General features: G+C 44.4%; 1 protein-coding gene across 1 annotated transcript in view; it reads left to right on the top strand.

Moving 5' to 3' along the window:
- The first annotated feature begins 1171 nt into the window (after positions 1–1171).
- CACHD1 (cache domain containing 1) overlaps positions 1172–21663 on the top strand; it is a 112828-nt gene continuing 92336 nt past the window's right edge. Inside the window, exon 1 of the mRNA XM_076340005.1 lies at positions 1172–1387. Coding sequence (XP_076196120.1) covers positions 1172–1387 — 216 coding nt within the window. The remainder of the gene's footprint in view (positions 1388–21663) is intronic.

The following is a 21663-nucleotide window of genomic DNA, read 5'->3' as shown; positions in this document are numbered from 1 at the left end:
TTCTGGCGTGTTCCTAATGAGGTGCATAATGAGGAGGGAAGGTGTGTGAGGAAGACGAGGGATTGAGAAAGATGCTGCTGGATGTCACCCAGTGCAGGGGGATGAGGCTTCCAGGGCCAACGGGGTTATGAGCAGAGGTTGTGGAAAGGGGTTTCTCTGCATCGCCCCTAACCTGGTTTTGATCTTACCCCAGCGCTTCCTCTCTCAAAGGGGATGTTTCTCCACGGGTCTCGGCTTGTTAGCTGTTCCCCATGCCGCCCTTCCCGGGAGGACAGCTGTCGTTTGTGTGCCATCGAGTGGGTTAGGCTTTGCGTGTGTTCCTTTCATTTATCTATGTTCCACCCCTGTTGCACGATAAACATTTTCTCAAGCCTCATTGCTTGACACAAGTCTGTGCTGCGCGGTGCCGCCTGGGGATGGATGACTTCGTGCTCTGGGTTGCGAGAGGAGACAGGCGCATTGCACTCTGATTTAAAAGAAAAGAAAAAGATTTAAACCAAAAAAAAGGGTAAAAAAAGTTTAAAAAGTAAAAAAAAAAGTTTTTTAAAAAAAAGAAGAAAGCGTGCTGGCTTTTTAGGAATACGCTCACGGCCGATTAAACAACACTTGCAGCAGCCGCTCCCGCAGCCCGGGCTGGGTCTCCAGCCCGTGCCGTGCCCCCCCCCGGACGCGCTCCCCCCCGCAGCAGCCCCGCTCCCCCCAGCCCGGCTCCGCGAGGGGCAGCGCGGCCTCCCCGCAGGCAGCGGGCGGGGCGGGCGGCGGCGGGCGGAGGGAGGGAGGGGGCGGGGGGGGGGCCCGGCCCGGCTCGGCCCGGCCCCGCGCTGCCCCCGCCCGCAGCGCGGCGGTACCAGACGCCTCCCTTTCCCCGCGGCGACTCCGATCCCGGCTCCGCCACTCCCGCTCCTCCTCCGCTCCGCAGTTTGCGTCTCTCCGCAGCCGCCGCCGCTCTCAGTCAGCGGCGGGGCCGCGGCGCGCAGTGTCCCCGGAGCCGGGCGCGCAGCGCGGGGCGCAGCGGCCGCCCGCCGAGCCGCCGCCGTCCCCCTGCATGGCGGCCGCCCCGCAGCCCTAGCCGGCCCCCGGGGCCCGGGGGAAGGCGGCGCGGGAGTCGCGGGGGGGGGGGGGGGGGGAAGTTGGCCGGAGGCGGTACCCGCGGCTCTCCCGCCGCGGCAGCATGGCGCGGGGCGGCGGGCGGCAGGAGGCCGCCGCCGCCGCCGCCGCCCGGGGCCGCCGCCCGCGGGGCCGGGGGCCTCTCGGCCTCCTCTGCCTGGCGCTGCTCTGCGGGCTGGGCGCCGCCGAGGCGGAGTTCTCCATCCTGGACGAGGCGCAAGTTCTGGCCACCCAGATGAGGAAACTCGCCACCGAGGAGCTGGGGGTCGTCACCATGCAGGTACGGCCCGGCCCGGCCCGGCCCGCGCCTCGCCTGGTTTTCCCTTCCCCCCCCTCCACACGCTCTTCCCGATTCCTGTTTTGCCCTTTCTTTCTTCATTCCTTTCTTTCTGTCCTTCCCCCTTCCCGGTTCTTTTCTTCTTTGCAAACTTTCCCTCCCACTTGCGCGGGCCGCCCGGCTCCCCCGGCCCCGCTCCCCTCAGTCCCGGGCCGGCGCGGACGGGCGGGCGGCTCCGCGCAGGAGCGAGCGGGGTGGGCTGAGGGCTGGGGGGCACGGACGGACTCCTGTTTTGTTTGTAATTTACGCAATAGAAGCGGGCAGAAAACGCCGCCCCGAAATCCCGAAGGCCGGTTTTTGCAGAGGGGTTCGAGCCCGGCCTTGGGGCTGAGCCCGCCGCGCTCCGGGGCGGTTGTCGGGCTTGTGGCTCGGTGCTAACCTGCCTCCCGCCCGAGCATCCCTCTGCCTGCTGGCAGGGAGCTGTAATGAGTCGAGTCCTGCCCGAAAACGCGCAGGTCGGGGTAAAGAAATGCTTCCCGGCCCGAGCGTGCGTTTGGACAAGTTTATTCAGATGCTGTAATTCATTTCGTGATTCGGGTGAAGGTGGTGATGAGAAGTTATTTGCATCTCGGCCTTAGAGGCTGCATCTTAATGAGGTATTTTGTGTAGGGACTGGTCGGACTTGCAGGGTGTGCTGGTACCTGCGTTACAGCTATCGGCTACGGACCCTCTCGGGGCGGGGGGGGGGGAAGTGAAATCAGATCCCAAGCGGCTTTCAGGGGAAGGTATGGTCAGTAGCAAATGCAGTTTTAAAAGCCTCCCAAATTGAAAAGGAGACACTTTCATAGGATCAGCAGGGGTCTCTACCCAAATGGCCTTTTATCTTCCCTAAACTGGCTTCATTCTCTCACCTCTGAAACATCATTGTGTTGGCCGGCCTCCTAGGGCAGCGTTTTGTCTGGGAAAACACTGAGCTGCCTCTTGTCCTTGATGCTAAGAAGAGGTGGATTTAAATGACTTCACTTAACAAGGTAGATTATTGATGGACTGAATTCAAGGAAGTCACTTTTTTCCCCTATGCCGTGCATACGCATGTATGTATTTCCCCTCAAAAGATATGAGCATAATCCTGTAAATGGTGGAGTCTCTGGTTAATGCAAATTAAGTCAGTATAATTGTATTGCTAAATCTGTTTCTGGTGTTTAAAAAAAAAATCTAATACGATTATCTCAACACGTGTTGTCTTTTAAAAAGCAACTCATAAAAATATATGTGGATACCTTGCTGTGATACACTAGCTAACCATAGGATGAGCCAGGTTTTCTTTCCAAGAATTGTACCGATGATATGAACTCGGGAACAATCTGGATGCTGGTGCACAGGGATGCAAATAATGTTAAAACTGTGTTTACTATTAGTTGGGTATTTAAGGCCCCAAAGTAACTTAATGCGGTGAAACTGGTAGTTAAACTCTAAAAACCCTTTTCATACTGAGCTCTATTTTTATATGCTTAATATTTTGGCTGCCTTAACTCCCATCAAGCTAATGTGCAGCCTGTCCTTTGCTCTCCCCTGTAACATTGTTACAGCTGTTTAAGATTAAAGACTGGTGGAAACAAACCTCCCCTGATTTTAGAAGCTTCTTTGCTGACCTTCTACAGTAGAACAAAAAATGTTATGACATGTGTCACTGCAGCCTGTGCTTCTCACTTGATTTTAGGGCAGAAATTTCCTAAGCCTGCTCAGGCGAGGCCGGGTGTAGCTCGTGCAGAATTATCCTTTTCTCTGCTTGTGCAGGGCTGTTGGCGAGCAGCGGTGGGCTGGCGGGCGCCTGGTGCCAGGCGGTGGGTTGCCTTGTGCTGCAGGACCGTCGGCACAGGGGGGATGCTCGGGGCGATGCAAACAGGTGCTGTGGCAGGGCTGTGCCCAGACAGGAAAGAGGGGTGGGGGATTTTGGAATAAGAGCGAGAGGGCTTTTGGGCTTTAATTGGATATAAATCTAGGGGTGTTGCCCTGGGTTTAGAGGGCGACGTGGAGGCAGGCCCCAAATCAGGACCTAGTGAGAGGAAGTTGCGGTAGCGAGAGGAAGGATTAATATCCAACCATTTAGGAGCTGCAGTTTTATTTAGTTTCATAAATTGTAGAGGAGGAAGCAGCAGGATTTAACGCTTCCCTTGTGTGCTCCCTTCATGCTTTGGTCCTTGCCAGTTGTGGCTCCCACATCTGCACATCCCGGTAATAGGCAGGAGGTGGTGTCACCAGCCGCTGGAGTGGGATGTGATTGTGGAAGAGGGCTTTGGAGGAAGGATAGGTCTGAGCTGGAGGTGGGGAGGAAGCATCCAATGAGTGAAGGAGCAGGTGGAAATGCTTAAATAGAGTGAAGGTGAGAGGTTGGTTTGGGTGTGTTTGAGTCTTGAAAAGAGGAAATTGTAGACAGAGCCTCCATAAATTCAGGAAGGGAGGATGAGGTGGTGCCTCCAGAGCGGACAGTAGAGGAGCAGTGGAAGAGGTAAGAGGAGAACCATGAAATTTCTGAGCCTTAAATGTCTGTGTAACGAATATGGAAGTTGTGAGATAGAAAATAAATTTGATTTCTGCTGGAGCAGCCATCAGTGCTATAAATGAGATCCATCTCCTCCGTGCAGTACTGACTTCCTGCGATACATTCTTCTTCTACCAGTATTTCACATAATTAGTCCATCAGCAATAAAGACTTAGTGTTTTTAATCAAATTGCATTATTTTGCATTGCTGAGAGGAATGAGGTGCATGTACGTCTGCATTGTAATATAGGCTGAAGCTACAGGAAGAATGAGGATGAGAGAGATTTCTGATGCCAGCATCAGTCTGACAATTGTTTTTGGCACTCACACCACAGCTTTCTATTTATAGACACTTGCATGAGTGCATCAGTGCACTGTCTGACTATTACCTTTAAGTAATGCTTTGTTTTCTTGCCCATGTAAGTGCTCTGATTTCATATATAAATTTATTCCTTGAATGGTACTGCATAGAGCAGCTAAGGATAATGTATCATAGGTGACAACTTGTGAGGTGTATCATTTGCTGAACTTATTGAACACCAGTTTAACAGTTTCTTACTTAAGTTTCAAATTAAAATGTACACATTTGTATCATACAAGGTATTCACTTAGCAAGAACATGTGCTGGGCGTTGCAGTGCAGAAGGATGTGCGGGTTCCTTGGTGTCTGTATGTTACCGTCCTGGGTGTTATTTCTCCAGGAGTGGTTAAATATAGAAAGTTCATCGATTGTCTGACTTCCTCTATTGCACTGATTAATTATTATTCCCACTCCATTTGACAGTTCTACCAAAACCACAGTTAATGACATTACTGTATCTTAATATCGCATGTACTTCCTTTTATGCGTCGGGGTATGGGGTGGTATGTACGTGCACATGCTTGTGCATTTTTTTTTCCCTGAGCAATAGAGGGGATCTGCTTAATGGTTCTCCCCAAAGTTCGTCAATGCTTCTTCCAGATTAACCTGAAGCAGCCGCACCGCGATCTCTTACTCTTCCCTCTCCTTCCTGTGGGACAGAGGGTGCTGTGCTGTAACAGCAGCAGGAGGAGAAGCTGCTGGTTTGTGCGGGGGTGCTATGCCTGCAGCAGGATGCAGGTACTGTACCTACAGTCACCTGTAACCATTATCTTCTTTTTTTGTTAGCTAGAGCACGTGTTGATGGCTTCCGTATCGTTACAGGGAGCAGCTTTTGGCAGCAGGCTGCATCCTTGGAAGATGGCGTGCAATCACATCTCCGCTTGCCAGTGTGAGCAGCCGTATTGTGTCATTACTCAGTAGACTACATCTTAAACAGCCTAATGTCATAATTTGCAGAGGGCTGGAGCTTCGTGAATGAGCAGCTTGCATGACAGTCCTGTAATATATTCTCCTGGGCAGAGCTGACACTCAGCAGTAATTAAAAGCTAAGCGCCCCTTTATACTAAAATTATAACTAAATTGGTGGTTGTGGCATGACCTGGTCTGCTGGTAGAGTTTCACCATTCCTGTTACCTGGCTCGTCTGACCTGGTAGATTGTTGGTTGAAACGACTGAAATTCTTTGGTTGGGAGGTGAAGGCAGGAAAAGAATAAATCAGAACTTTTGTGAGCATTTTGTTTGGTTTTGGCAAGGTTTAACCCTCTAAATCTGCACTGGGCGTCCAAGGTGAGGACTATTTTTTGATAGCGTAGGGCAAGGTAACATCTCTGCCTCCAAAATGGGGCTATAATACTTGCAGTGAGAGTTGAAAGGATTAAGCAATGCTTTGAAGATGAAAAGCATTGTTAAGTGCTTCTGTAACTTTTAAAATGCATGTTGATGTTTCTAGCCAGATAGTAACAAAAGTTATAGGCCCAGAGGGCCCTGAATATTTTTGAAGACAGCTCTGCCATCTTAATCCTTTACACTTACTCTGTGAAGGAAGCACAGCCCTTTCTCATTGTCTGTTACTGATCTTGGAGGTTGGAACAAAAAAAAAATGCATTTTGACTCTGAAAATAGCAGTTTGCTGGTCATTTTTTTTCCCTGTGGTTTTTTTTCTTTTTTTATTAATACTTGCTCAGGTGATGTAGTGATGTGTAAAATAATAAACAGCATAGTACAAGCTTCTCCAGGTTGTTTGGCAAGCGTATTATTTATTTATTTTACTAATAACTTGTCTGGCCATGTGTTTTTCAAGAACAGATTGTGTGCAGACCAGAATGACATGGAGACGGGGAGATGTCCGGGGGTTTATATAAGGAGGATGCCCTGACACCATTGTTCTGAAAAATTCACGTTCTTTGAAGATTTCTGGCCGATGGCAAAGAGTTGCAGTCACCAGAACTGTCCGTTTATTTAATCTCTTTGAAAATGAACCCTGACAGAATAAAGTATTTTTTTTCTAATGGGATGGTATTCTGGCTAATGACAGTGGATTTACGACTTAGAAGAGATTTTTGAGCTGCATTTTTGAGCTGCACTGCAGACCAGTTGAAATGCCAGAACCATGCTTCTCCATCTCTGAAATCAGGGGTTTCACACATTTCCCCGCTTCTTTCTATGGGTATTTACAAATAAATCTGTTGGTGACTGCAACGTACTTGCACAGCAAGTGATGTAAAGCACCACAAGTCCTCCAGCACCGGGTCTGAAACCTGGACCTCTGTGGACCCTTGGCCAAATGACAGCACAGAAAACCGCTTCCCTTTTTTTTCCTTTTATTTTCAGGTTGTTTCCAGCTTGTGAAGCTGAAATACAGTAGAAAAATGTAAGTAAGGAAGGCTGATAAATGTATGAGTATACCTTTTTTTTCTTTTAATTATTATTTGGCAGTAGTGCTCACTTCAGTAATAATTACAGAGTAGAAACCAGTGGAGTAAAACCTCATCTGTTTTACATGATTATGTCTTGGTTTGAATCCAGCTACAGCAGCCTTTTTCAAGGTTCTCTGAAAGCCCAAGACTGCAGCAGTTTTTCATCCTGTTCCACATGGATTCTTTTTTTTCCGGCATGAAAGATTTCAAAAAGATAGAGGTCCTGGTGGAAGGGCAGTGAAAATGGCTGCGCGTAGGAGACCGAATCTGAATTTTTAATTAGGCTTTGAGTTGTTTCTTCAAAGTGTTGGGACATCGTTAGGGATGTAAGTCTTGTTGCATTAGCGAAGACTGACATTTCACTTCAAACAGGGAGAATGCAGCTGTCCTGTGCAGATAAAAGTTGCCGAGTGTGGTGCAGCAAGGTGGGTTGGAAGATAATTAGCTGTCCCCTGCACTGCTGCGACGAAGGACCCTGCCAGTCGTGGCAGGGACCGAGGGGTTATTAGCAGCAAGAAATCCAAGTACACTGTGAAGCGATTGGGAGTCTCTCAGCTGTGGCAGGGCTGATAACACGTATGCTAAGAAGGCACAAAAGTAAATACAGCATGTGTTAGCCCACTTTTTTCTTGGCTTAATTTAGCAGAGGAGGAACGGTTAGTGCCTGACGATCTGAACGTAGCAGAGAAGCTGCTGTGCTATGGGTAGCTTAGCCAGGCACCGGTGAGAAAAAATTTAATGCTTATTGTCAAATAAAATCGAGTGCTTCACCTTCTTTCAGACAGAAGGGCAAGATATGTTTGAGAATGGAAGGAAATGTGAAGTATTAAAAGGTATTTTTGTGTGTGTGTTCACCAGTTATTATTTTATGTCCGTGGCTAAAAGGAAGTATTAAGTATTAACAGATATATTTTTTTAAACAATTATTGTTTTCTGTTCATCAATTATTGGTGAAAAATTGGCAAAGAAATGATTGGACCCTTGTCAGTTCATGTGTGGAAGTGCCCAGCTATAAGGAATTATCCCAAATTTGTGTATGTCCTTTGTCAGGACACTGCATAGTTTGAACTGCTCAGGGCTGGGATACAGGGCTACCTGAGTGCGAGCCTGGCTCTCCATGAAGCCTACTAATGGCAATGCTTCACGGGTCAGAGCTTATCGGGGCTTTGCTGGGGACTTCAGTGAGGGTTGGATAATGTCCCAGGAATTACATATTTGTATGTAGTTGAACAGGAAAATATTAACTGGGTTTTTTTTCCCATACATGTATAATACAGCTTAAAAATTGAAATTTAAGTAACTTATTTGATGCATCAGCCTTTGTTTTGTGTGTCAAAAATTCTGCTGAGGTTGTGACTAATAGCTATACTACCTCTTCTTGTGCTGTAGGCTTAATGCAGAATAAAGTATAAAATTATAAAGCACGTAGGGACTGCATTCTGCAGTCATTGGTTTCCTGTAGTTTATTGTTGTTCAATAACATGCAATGTTAATGAAATCTGAAAGGATATCCTTGTGCTCTCTTTTCCATGGAAAACAGAGTTTAATAACATTGATACTTAACCAGTGTCTGTTGTGAAGACGTGCCTTTTGTAATATAAAATAGAGTGCCTGCTAAGACATTGCTTAAATCTTGCATTATGTGTGTTCTTCCCTGGTACAGATTTCGGTACGATACTATATGTCTAATTTAGCAGAGAAAATCTGAGTTGACTTTTGAAATAATCATGGTGCCACGAGTCTATATTGTGAATAATACTCACTTCCAATCCCATGAAAAGTTTTAATGGAGTCACTTTTATCAACTGCCTGTAAGGTCTCTGTAGAGTCTCCCAAGTGATTTTGCAAAAGTATATTTGCACAATTACAATCATTAGTAAAAACAAACTATTACGTCTCCCTTTACCAGGTTCTCAGCCAGAAGCAGCTGATAAAACCAGCTTTTCACTAGTGCTATTTCCCTTTGAGCACACGGTTTTGCTCAACTTTGACTATGTGATTTGAGACTGCAACCACTCTACTAGTAGAGTAGAAAAGCCCTAACACCTTTTTGAGAAAAGCCATAATTTTACTTTCAGCAGTTCTGCAGAGCTCCCTAGCTAGTGCTCTCTGTCCGGTTTTGGCCATCTTTTGCACATACTCCTGCAATGCAATAGGAATTTTTGGCTATACTTATGGTCACAGGTGGGAATGAGGCCAGGGGAAAAAGGCTTTAAAATAGACACATCTGGAAGTTGCCATAAAGGTTTCTAGAAGCTGGAATGCCTTAAGCAGAATTTCTTGTGCGTTTGCCCTGGTAGGGTTATGAGAGTATTTTTGTGCCATTTTTTGTGGATTTCAGACCAGATTGCGTTTGAAGGTGAGTTCAGCTTGATGGTGACGATATGATGGTACCACACTGAAGGGCTAGGGTGCTCCCACAACCTCCCTGTCTCTGGTTCAGTCCCCACTTCTCTTCTTTCAGCAAAGGAAGTATTAGAAATATTTCCTCTTGGGCCATGCTTTCACCTCAGAAGTAATATCAAACAAAACCTGGGGAGGTGTTTGTGGCGATGGGGCAGAGGGGAGAAGGGACAGACTCCCCAAAATAGCTATAGTGGGAGCCTGTTTGCCTGGAGCAAGTCCAAGCTCTGAGCCAAGGCTGGAAAGGGCTCACCAGCCCTTGGGAAGATTGTATGGAGAGCCAGGAGGGCTCTTTGCTTTTTATTTGTTGGAAAATAACGGAGCCCCAAATTGTGTGGGTCAAGAGCATAAGATTTTATCATAGCAGACTTTCCTTTTGTGTGAGGGTAGCATTTGATACTAAAATGAATGGCAAGTTAGCAAAATATCTGGGTTTTAACCAAAGAAGCAGCAATCTTCATCAGTTCTTTCCCAGAAGCCATGTTAGTGCAAGGAAGATCAGCTGTGTGATCACTGCATGCTTGTGGCCGATCATAGTTTCCTCTCCTTCCCCCTTATCACGTGGTGGCAGCTGGGTGTGAAAACCGATTGAATAGTGCTACAGCCACAGGGAGAGGTGTTCAGTAGCATCTGGATGACTGCGTGGCCAGCGGTGATGGCAGAGCTGTTCCTGGCCAGGGACCATTCCATGTCTGCTGCGTATCAGGCAGATCGTGTGCTACAGCATGGGATGGTTCAGCTCGCTGATGCCTTCCAAACCTGGCTGCTGCTTTGGGAACAGGAGAAAGCCCGAGTCCTCAGCAGAGACTGGTTTTGTTTGACTTGCACTAGTACTATTTTGCCTTGAAACAGCTAGGAAGAGAAAAACCAGTCGTGTGATGCTTTTCAGGGTGAAGTAGATGCTGAAATGTTGTATGTGTTGGCAAGCCTCAGGTGAGGAGTGCTTTTTGGGAGTACTCTACAACAGCTGTCCTGGTACAGCTACAGAGGCATGTGCTTTGTGGGAGCAAAATTAAGTTTGCCTGAAGTGTTTGCTTTCAGTGGTAGCCTGTCCATTCCAAATCAACACATGGGCAAACGCTCATCAAAGACTGGTACAGAAGAAGATTGTTCTCAGGATATTTTTATTGTTTTGTTCTGGTCAGTGAACTAGCACGTTATTTTCCCTTGTTTTTTCCGATATGGAAGTCATATGGGGTTTCTGACTTTTGATTTTGGAGACCTAAACACCATTTGGAGGAAAAGAAAGAAGCAGGATCTCTCATCGTTGCAAGGAGTGTAAAATGGAGGAGGAAAGGCCGCTTCAACTCAGTGGATCCTAAATTGCAGTTCAGCATTTTGTTAGAGGTGGAGGCCGAAGCAGGTGTGTGATCTGCAGGTTCAGCTCCCAGTTGACAACAGCTGGCATGGTCAAGCTCTTGTAGACTGGTGTATGAGAGAGGCCAAACCAGTGTTTTAGAGACAGAATTTTTGTATTGTATGGAAGGCATATGAAGGATAAAATAAAAGGATATTTAATTTGAGGAGAATACATTTAGCAATTTTAACAATGAAAGGCTATTTAATTTAAATATGCTACAGCTACTATCTAGGTAGTTAAACTTCCTTGGGCATATTCTTTGCCCAAAGAATCGTGTGTAATGTGAATTTCTTAGTTGTCTTTAATTTATTTTGCCAGTGGCTATCCAGGACTGCCAGGTGTGATGTGGGATTTATTCCCTTGGTTTGGCTTGGTGGAGTTCAGCTACAGAGAACAATTTACAGGGAAAACTGTACTTTCTGGTGCAGGCAGGAAGACAGGAATAAGCACTGAGGTCGGCTCGTTTGTCACATTATCCAGCAGTGATCAGGCATCTGTTTTTAAACTGTAAATTTCAAAGTCTTTGATCTGTTAGATTAAAATTAGAAAATGTTATTCCTGGATACAGTGTCTCTTGTGTCTTGCTTGTAGGAGGTCATTATTTAAAAAAAAAAAAAAATTAAGAAGTTAATATTCAAATACATTGCAGGAGGAGGATGCAAATTGCAAACTTTTTAAACTTTTTTCGCTTTAGATTAGCTTCACCAATGTCGAGGTCGCAAATATAAAGCTAGTGTCACTTAAGTAGCCTACCTTCTCTTGTGAGTTACTACTCAGTAGTGTAATTTGGGAAAAAATGAAGTGTGTTTTTCTTTTTCATTTTTTACTTTTGAAGTGAAACTATCATTTTAAATTATAATATTCTGGCTCTTCCTTTTGAATTCTGCTGTTGTTGTATTTTACGTAGCCCTAGATGATTTCGGTAGCTGCTCTGAGGGATATGCTTGATGGTCTTGAAGTTGTTAAAATCAGTTAGCTGAAGAACCAGCTGTTCTTGGCAGAGGTACCCACGCTGTGCTGAGCTCGATGCTGGGACTGCGGGATTTTATTCTGAAAGTTGTGTTCGGTTTTTAACATTTTAGATATTGACATACTAATGATACTGTATTTCCATTAAAACTACTGGATGCAAAGCCAAAATTAAAAAAGCTCCAGCATTACCATAATAGTAGATAACTAGCTTAATAGAAATGACTAGTCATTTATTTCTGTTTGGTAAGAAATTGAATCTAATGAATTTTAAAATACTGATTCACCATGATGTCATGTAAATGTAATTTTGCCTCCCCTTTCATATTTACGTATTTATTCAGTAAGTTGTTGACTGTAAGTCTAGAAATACATTTAAAAAAATATGTTCTGGTAATTGCAACCTCAGACTTTCAAATGCTGCTTTTTCATACGTATCCAAGAATAGAAAGTCAGTGTCCAAAAATAACTGAAACCCAACATACATTGCCATGGTTTTCAGTGTTTGAAATGGAGGATTTCTCCTTGAGAAGCAGAGGTGCAGTAGCTATTTTGAGAAGGCAAGACGACTTGGAGTCAGGACAAAATGAATGCAGACCTGCTATGTGAAGGCTTGTTTGAAAAGTAAGACCTGCTGAGTGTGCTCTCTGCTTCAAATGTGTCATCTGGATGATTTATTAGAGCCTGAAAATTCATGCTAAAGAAGAGGAGGAAAACTAATCAGCTAGAAAGGGATAACACAGTCATAAAAAATTTTAGTAGAGAAATGCATTGTTTTGGGATTCTTTGAAAATGTAATGAAAGCTATTGTTTCTTCTGAGCCAAGTTAGATGAGAGCTGCTTTGCTTAGATGCACATATAGTGTAAGTCAGTCTTATTCCGGACTCTCACCTATTTTTATTAATCCGTATCTTGGTGCAGCTTTGATACAAAAAAATGTTGTTTGTTCAAGACACTTGACCCCAAACCTTGACCCATCGGGAAACATAGGGGGTTCCCATGAAGTTGTACTTTAGGTGCTCTCATGCAGACTGAAGGTGCAGCAGAGTTGGGTTTCTGCTACCTTCCAGCATCACTCCACCATTTCCTGAGCTCTTGTTTGCTCGTTTTGTGTCATTTTTGCCGTTCCCTGTCTCCTTGCTTTCCAGTACCACCAGCATGCTGGAAGCAATTTCCCTCCCTGTTGGCATCGGACGAGCACTTAGCCCTTCTCCGCGTGACGTGTGTGGGGCTGAGGTGGTCGGTTCGCAGCTCTGGTATGGCAGATGGACACACCTCTCTGGTCAGCACAAGAAATAACACGATTGTAACAGATCCGCTGACATTTTGCGCTTGATAGAAGATATCCCCAAGGGACTGGCAGGGAGCTGGATGGGCACCTAGGGCTGCGAAAGGGTAGACCTGAAGATCTGCAGAGTACTGTCTGCATGACAAAACCCAGCAGTTTTGCAACCATCTGCTCTTCCTCTGTGTCCGCAACGAAGAGCTGGACTGGGGTTTTGCCACTGCTGCTAGGAGATGACATTTCATTTTAATACTGAAAACAGATTCACGGCCTTTTTGGGATTCTTGCTCTGAAATAAGGTTAGAACCAGCGTTAGCATCAGGCCCTAAGTCTGATTGCCTGCATGTCCAAAAATATATTTAAAATATTAAAACCTTGCTATAGCAAGTCTGTGGGCTGGCAGTGTGGCTAGCTGCAGATCCTGCAAAGGCCGGTATGTGAGGCTGGCGTACAGCCATACCCACGCTGGTGAAGATTGTCAACTTGTGGCCTTGCTTTGATGCAGAAAGAAAAAAAGATTCTTTTTTTTTGCCTTTCGGTGGACAGAAAATAACTTGCTTTCTCACACGGCTGGCAGGAATTTCTATCTACCTGACTTAGTTATTCAAAATCGTGGGAGATGCTGAGCCCCTGTGGGCAAAGGAAAGGGAGGAAAAAGATGTAGAAAGGGGTATAACGGAGAAAGCAGATAAAGTGGCTGTTTACTGCTTTGGTTTTGATGAGAGCAGGAGCAAGTGCTCAGGAGTGGCAGCTCACCAGTTCATCCTGACACCACAATGGAAGAGCAGGATCCAGTCAAACTCTTTTTTTTTTTTTTTTTTTTTTTTTTTTTTAAACCTTCCTGTTGCCAACCTGACGGAGCGGAGATGCTTCTGTCCCCTGAGCATCATGCTTGGTGCAGGTACGCTGTCAGGGCTTGAATTGTCCTTTCCCTTTTATCCCTGAACCGTGCCGAATGCAGAGTGGTCATGGTCTGAGGTGCTTACGTGTCACCAAATAAAGAAATTAAAGCATTAAAACATACAAAGTACACCTTTGGCTGTCATTGCGGGTACCAGACCTATTTGAGTATTACTGCAGAGGAGTTGTGAAGCATTCCCAGCTACTCATTTTAAACCCCGGTTTTCTAGTAATAGACTTAAAAATCTTATTGTGTAGTTGAGTTAGTGACTGAGTCTTCACTTTATAATCTCTTTATAAAAATGTATGCACATTAACAGGACGTATTTAATAGACACACTGCTTAGATGAAAGGGCGCTTTGTGGAAGGAGGCTTTTGTGCGTTTCTGGATCTCTCAGCAATTCCTGCGGAGCTTCCCAAGTCTGGCTGACACCGAGCGGCAGAGGAAAAGACCTTCTCGCTTTCAGCTTGAATGGAGAATAATGGGGAGAGAGATGGGAGTGGGGGAGGGAACCCCGCTCCCCAATGCAGGGGCGATTGGTATGGGCACTCACCAGCCGAGCATTTAACACGTTTAGTTCTTCCTACCCCCAGCTGGGGCTTTGCATTTGCAATGAGCTCTGTGCTGCCCTGGCAGCACAAGTGGGTCTGTGTCAACAATAGCGGCTTCCCAGCCTGGTGAAATTGAGACAACTTTTCTCAGCCCAGGTAATCCCTTTATTTCTGGTTTGGTCCGCAGATCAGGTTTTCTGTAATGGCCACTTACCAGAATAGCATTTGATTTATTTTTTTTTAATTGAGATCTGATGTTCTCTTTCCTCTTCTATTTTAATCCCACAGCTGGATTTTGGCATTTTTTTTGTCTGTGGTACACCACAGATTCTTGGCAAGAAAAAGGTTTTCTTTCTCAAAAAATAAGGCTGCAAGGTCACGGATATGTTCAGTTTGACCTGGTAAATGTCTTCATGAGAACAAGAATCTAGTGGACAACTAATTAAGTTTCCACTAGCAAAAAGAACTAAACTTCAACCAAAAAAATCCTGAAGTTTTCTGATAAAGACATCTCCTTTTGCAGTTGCTGCGAATTCACGTGCTCCGTGGGGTTACAAGCAGAGAGAGCTTCACCTTAGTCCCATTGCAAGGACCAGAGAAAATGCATTCCAGTTTGAAAACATCCAAGTGAAGATTCACAGAGATGATTATTAAAAAAAAAAAAAGAAAAAGGCAAAAAAAAAAAGCACCACACACTTTTAATTAGGATGTTAAAGCTGGACAGATGTGATTAGGGTCCTTTGGAGTAGGGTTTCTAATTTGGTCAGATGGTCTGTCCCTGGTGGGAAAGGTAGGTGTACTCTGTATTGAGTTATTTCTTGCTGTTTGCTGTGCAAGTGCTGCTCACATATTTCTAAGAAAACAGCCAGATGAGGAAGAGCTGGGGGCAGCTGGTTGTTGGGTACCCCCAAACAGATGTGTGTTGATAGTGGTAACTCTTGTGGTGTACCTCATCTCTGCTTCTTGCCTTGGACCCCAGCCACCTGTCTTCATCCAATTCCTCGTATTTGCTGATGGTTTTTCAGCTGTGGTCACAGCTGGAGACTCCATGTCAAGAAAGAGCAAAAGTAGGTTTGTGTCTGGCTTGAGTTGAGTGTCTGCAGGTTCCCCCAAAGGGTAAAGCAGTTGGTTGTGCAATGGCTGAGAGCGAAAGCTGGGGACCGGGTTACACCCAGGTACCTTCAAAGAGATATGAAGGTTTTAAATTGGAAAAAGTTGCAAGAGGAACATGCGTGGCCAAAGTTAAAGGGAATCAGGGGTGAAAGGCAGCGGGCTGGGCTCTGTCTGTATTCCTGTATGGCTTGAAAGCACTTCTTGTCTTAGGACAAACCGAGAGATTATGCGTTGGTGTCATCGTTGTGATCAAGAATTTCATCTTAAGAATTGTAAAAAGCTTTTTGAGACAAATCACTCAACACCTTTTTGCCAGCAGCCCCAGCACAAGCCTATAGCATTTCTCTGTATAAAACCAAAACGAACAACCAGCCTGTTAATTTTTAGATGAAGGCATAATCCCTTTCCAGGTGTGCTTCTAAACTGATGCATTTCAGGTGCCACTCACTTTCCTCTTACCAAAGAAAAGATCTCTCAGAAGTGATAGTAAGCTCCAAAATCCTTGATTTAATTCCTCCTCTAAGACGAGGCTATCTGTCTTTCCCTGTTAGCCCCCCATTTAACTCTGCATTTAATGAAGTGCATTATGTGGGCATATGTGGAACCTCATGGTATCTGTTTATCTCTCCCTCTTTTTTCATCAAAACAGAAGAAAATCTGGTAAAGAACAAAGGCGTCCCTAAGTCACTGAGTGATTTTTTTTTTTTTTTTAAATTACCTTTATTTGCCACCCATCTTAAGGATAAAAGCTTCCTGGTTCATGAATTTTCCTGTATTTTTTAGTTTTGAGTACTCTTTTTAATAATGAAATTCAGCAAGGTTTGAACTGTTTTTGCAAAAGCAAGAGGTAATTGAGATTGTTAGTTTCTAAAAGGAGGTATTTGGAATAGATAAAGCACCTGAAACGTCTGTGCTTTGATAGCAATCCCCTATATAATTATCTAATGCTTTTCTATCCTACTTGCTTAGTGAAATACTTAGAGAAACACACACAGTGTGTGCTGTGTGGTAGTACTGTGAACTATAAAAAGCATACATATTCTGAAAGCTAGAGAGATTTTTTTAAAAATTTTTTTCATTAATTTAATTGCATATTTGCTGCAGGCTTTGTGTTCTTCACATGTGATCTTCAGTTTCTTTAGGGGAGAGTTAGTTGAACATTGAATTGAAAGTCAGGTTCCTAGTTTGTCAGATGAAGATTTCTCATGAAGAATAATTTTTTTTTTTTATAGCTACTGCATGCTTTGCAGACTGGGACAAGAAGTATTCATTTTTTTAATCAGAAAAAACCCTAATATTATTGTTATTACTACTTTATTTTTGGTGACTTAAAACCGAAACAGGAAATGACCTGAGACACAGTTTCCATGACACCCTCTCACTTGAATCCAGTTTTCAAGAAGATGAAAGGCCAAAGCAGTCTTTTGATAGTGAGCAGCTAATTGGGTGGCTGATAGAGGCAGGTTTTTCTATGTGAAAAAAATAAAGGAGAAAAGAAGGGGAACAGCTGTGTTTTGGTATATATGTATAATCCCAGATAAAACTCTCCACGGACAAGGAAATATAGTAGTGCCTTAGTGAAAGGAAAATTAAGAATCTTTGAAAGCATAAATGTGGCTTTTTGGGGGTAGGTTGTGTCTGGAGAAATTATTTCTCCTCCAAAAGTGAGTGTGTTTATCAACTTGAAACTTACAAGCCTGTTACTAATTGGTGTCCGGCATCTATTTTTGATTTGAGAGACAAGTCCTGAAAGAATCCTAATAGGTTGAGTTGTAGAGCAAGATGTGATTGATGAGGGTGCAGTTTCTAAGTAAAGTGGTAGTGTTTGCTTCTGCTACAGCATCTGTAGGTGTTACAGTGCTGTTGTATTTTATCTCTCTTAAAACATAGGCAGTGTGCTACAATTGATGACTTTTTTCTTTATAAACTGTTCATAAAATTGTCCTATCCAGATATTGAAGTGAGAAACTAGGTTTTAAAAGTTCTTGTTTTAATTTAATGAAAATAGAAGGTGTGAAGGACATCTTAACTTGCAATCATATTGAATACAGTTTCAGATTTACTCCAGTGAAGTAGAGAGCAAGTAACTCTGAGTTGTGGATTCAGACACATTGGTAGATGACGGCACATCCAACCTCATGGCTAGCTGCTGCAGAAGGAGGAGGAGGCGGCCCTTTTCTGGGCACATGCTCCTGCCATGTCAGGCCTAGAGTTTGTAAGGCTGCAGAGCAAGCTGATGAGAACTTGCTTTATTTTCAGCAAGCATCTGTCAAACTGACTCATCGTACAGCCTAGTGGCTTAATTGTAATGGCAAACCATGTATTCAGGAGGGTTACAAAAGTGGTTGAGCTGATCCTGCCTGCTGAGAGGAGAGGGTTTTGCTTGCCCCTCCGCTGCCGCCAGGCCCATGGTCCATCCCTGGGGCTCCTTGGGCTCTCTGAGCTGGCTGCACCCACCTGTGCAGTAAAACACAACTCCCTTCCCCCACTCTCAGATTAGCCTGGGCTTTCATGAACAGTTGGGTGGATTTTCATGGCCTGCTCCTTCTTCAGTAGGTGTTTTTCTGTCCAGATGGAGAAGATAATTGCCTTCTCTAACGTCTTTCTTGCTGCTGTGCGTGGGGTACCTTTGTTTTCCCATGAAGTTTTGAATACCTGGAAGAGAAAGTTGTAGGAACGTTTTGAGGTCAGTTGTCTTGGGACCTTTCCACGGCTGTGTGGTACCCTGTTGGTCCTGGAAGTGTTTCCAGCTGGTTAGTGCTATTTCCAGGCATTGTTTTCTCCTTCTGAACTTTTTATGAAGAATATGCCATCTATGTTGGCATAGTTCAAACTAAGTGAAATAGTCTGGTTTTTATCTCCTGAATATCAAAGCAAGCCTTTTTTTGAATGCGGGAGATTAGGATCTCCCCAATGAAAGTTATCTAAGCCAACAGTTGCTAGTCTTTCACAAAGACTTCAGTGGTTCGTGAACCTAAAAATCTGCTGCACCATCGGTAAACAACCAACGGGAGATGGATCTGTAGGAATTTGGCACAGCTCTGGCTGATTGATGTAAGACCTTTTCGTCTTACATCATGTAAGACGTCTTACATCATGTAAGACCATCATGTGCTCATTGCATAACTTCTGCAATGGTAAGGAAGCAGCTTACTGTCTGAAAGGGCTGCTTCAACATAAATAAATAAAACCCTCTAAAACCAGCTTGACTGCTAGTGTTGGGCAGCTCCTCTGCCTTCTCAAATGAAGATCTTATTAGGCAACAGCTGTGGTCCTGCTGCCAGTTTTCCTCTGCAGACTAAGCCTGGGGGACTGCTCGTTAGTTCCCTGCCTGCTTGCGAGAGGAGCATGTAAAATTGATACACGAAGAAAGGGCCGCGATCTGACACTGTGGGAATGCAGGTGGGTTGGAGCAGTGCGCGGGAATTAAACTGACGTGCTAATCGTGCTCCTCACAGGAGGCTGGCTGCTCTGTGCAATTTCAGTATTTTCTGGTATAATAATCCCGGTGGGTTTTCCCCGACTCTTTCCAGTTCTCTCTGCTGATAGAGCCTTTAATATTGTGGTTTATGTGAGAATTTTGGTGAGTATTTTGTGAGAATTTTGAGAAATAGATAAGTGTTCCCTGCCTTCAGAAATTGGAAAAATATTTCTTTATGAACACAGCATGGTATTTGCTGCTACTCCTGTGTGATGGTGCAGTGTCAAGAGTGTCATTTCTCAGGAACAGTGTCTGCAGCTGGCAGAAATTTCTGTGCACTTTGAAATTTTGAAATCCAATCTCATGCTTGTGCTGTCAGTGTGGAGCTTGCTTATGGCACTCCCTTATTTTTCTTTAAAGGCTGAAATTTTAATATTGATCCCAGAGTATAGAGTCAACTATTTTGCTCAGAAAATAGTCATTACCTGCGCATTGTGAGAGGCTGAAATAAAATAAAGTCGACCTGCTGTTGTACGTGGGAGGCAGAGGGCGGTGTGTTCCCATGCAGCTGTGACAGTCCTGCGGGTCCTGCCACCCCAGGGGATCATCCCTCTTTCCCTGTCCCTTTCTTGTCACAAATCTGTTTTATCTGAGATTAAATGAAATCAACCTGAAAACGAAAAATGGTAGCAAGATGTTCCAGAAGCAGCAATGTAATTATAATTTTGAAATTCAATGCTAAAGGAAACAAGTCTTCATACAGATGCTGTTGCCAGAGCCCTGCTAAAATGCATTTATTCTCACTAGTACTTTATCTGGAAAATGTTTAGCAGGCAGGAAATACGGAATCTTTTTGCACCTTTTTTAACGTTTATCTTCAGAACAAGTAGAACAATAACTGCTTAATAAGGGTGTTTGTCTTAAATGCACCTATTCAGGAGGCTATAGAACAAATAAATTGGAGACTAAGCAAAACGCAGTTTAGCTACAGGGAAGATAAAGTTGAGAGGAAAAAATGGGAACCCAGGTCTCATTTTCACTAGTACTGGTCTACATCACTGTAATGGTGTAAATGCCTCGAGGGGGTTGCAAATTTGATTTATTTACATTGAAAGGGTCTTATATGCTTCCAGCGAAGCACAATGAGTAAATGAGCGAGCGTTAGGCTTAAAAACTGCCTGATGGACTTTATATTTGTCAGCTGTACCCCTTGGTAAGTATTGTTTTTAGCAGTCATCTTTCTTGCAATGTGCTGTGTGATGATTTCTGAATTTCTGCACGTCTAGCACCATTATGCTGGTTTCTGGGAGTCAGATTGCACTGTGCCAGCCCTATTGCATGCCAGTGCATCTCTTCGTGTAGCAGATTCAGAGTAGAACCTACCACTTTCCACAATGCTGGCAGCTCAGTGATAGTTAATGAGTGATTACTACTGAATACACAGTGGTTCATTCTGTATTGAACACTTGACATCCCTCAAGCACTAACAACGTCAGTACGTACCATGTGGGTTTGGTGTTGCAGCTGAAGAACTTCAGAGGTTCCTTCCTTGGCTGTTTGCCTCATCTCTCCGCTGAGGTTTGCCTCACTAGTAGTTGTGTCAGTGCAACTATGTGTGGGGCTGTAGTATAAACTGGATCCTTGAAATGAATCCCTGGGATTGCAGGGGTTCAGCACAGCCCCAGCAAACAGTGGTGCCAGCATAGCAGAAGTGCTAAGGTGGATATTTCTTAAGGCAGATTTGCTGCTTATGCCCGCGTATGTATAACTATGCTGTTTGAGGTAAAGAATAATTGTGTTTTAAAACTTGCCAGTTTTAGAGACAGGTGATCATTGTATGCCAATCCCAAAGAATTTGTCCTTCAGAGTCTCATTCTCACTTGTTTTGGTATGAAAAGGGCATTACCAAGAGGTGCCTCCTTGCCCTGCCACTGCTGGAGCAGCTGGCTGAGCTGCTGGGATTGAACTTCAGCAATAATCGAGTGGGACTGGTTATATGAGAGTGAGGGGTGTACAGTGACAAAACAGATCTAAAATTGTTGTTAACTCTTTGTGTTCACAAAACACAAATTGGAGGGTTTGCTTATTAGCATTTAATACACAAAGAGAGATGTAAAAAGACCCTTAAGCCTGGTAGCAGAGATTTCTTTGTGCCCAAAACTTGTGTTTCTAAAAAGTAGTCAAATCTGATGGCATTTTGGTTGACTGGTCTGCAGAGGTAAAGGAGAACCTTTCAATACTTAAAGGGCGCTTATAAGAAAGATGGGGACAAACTTTTTAGCAGGGCCTGTGGCGACAGGACAAGGGGGAATGGCTTTAAACTAAAGGGGGGTAGATTTAGACTAGATCGAAGGAAGAAATTTTTTATTCTGAGGGTGGTGAAGCACTGGAACAGGTTGCCCAGAGAGGTGGTGGATGCCCCATCCCTGGAAACATTCAAGGTCAGGTTGGACGGGGCTCTGAGCAGCCTGATCTAGTTGAAGATGTCCCTGCTCATTGCGGGGGGCGTTTGGACTAGATGACCTTTAGAGGTCCCTTCCAACCCAAACTGTTCTGTGATTCTATGAGAACATTGTGGAAACCTAACCTGGGCTTGGGGTCACTTCTGGTTAGTGCTGACCTTAAAAGAGGCAGGTTCCTTCAAAAGAGAGAGCTTCTACCTATCAAATATTTCTGTAGCTCAAAGCTATGTTACAAGCAGCTGAAAGGTTCTCTGCAAACTTGTGTTTGTTGCAAAAGCCTACCATGCCCAAGGTTAGTACGTGCCTTCTCTCCTCGGAGAGATGGAATAAATGCTCAGAACACTTCGGGGGGGTTTTTTAACCAATATATATTTTTACATTAGGGCTTTGTCAGCAGTTGAATCTTGCAGAGTTGGGGTTTTTGGTGTTGTTTTGTTTGTTTTTTTATTTTTCCTCTGTCCATCTTTCAGGTCTGTTTTGGTGCTTGAACAGGA

Source organism: Aptenodytes patagonicus, chromosome 5, assembly GCF_965638725.1.
Source record: "Aptenodytes patagonicus chromosome 5, bAptPat1.pri.cur, whole genome shotgun sequence".
Classification (NCBI taxonomy): domain Eukaryota; kingdom Metazoa; phylum Chordata; class Aves; order Sphenisciformes; family Spheniscidae; genus Aptenodytes; species Aptenodytes patagonicus.
This window is presented reverse-complemented; position numbering and strand designations above follow the sequence as displayed.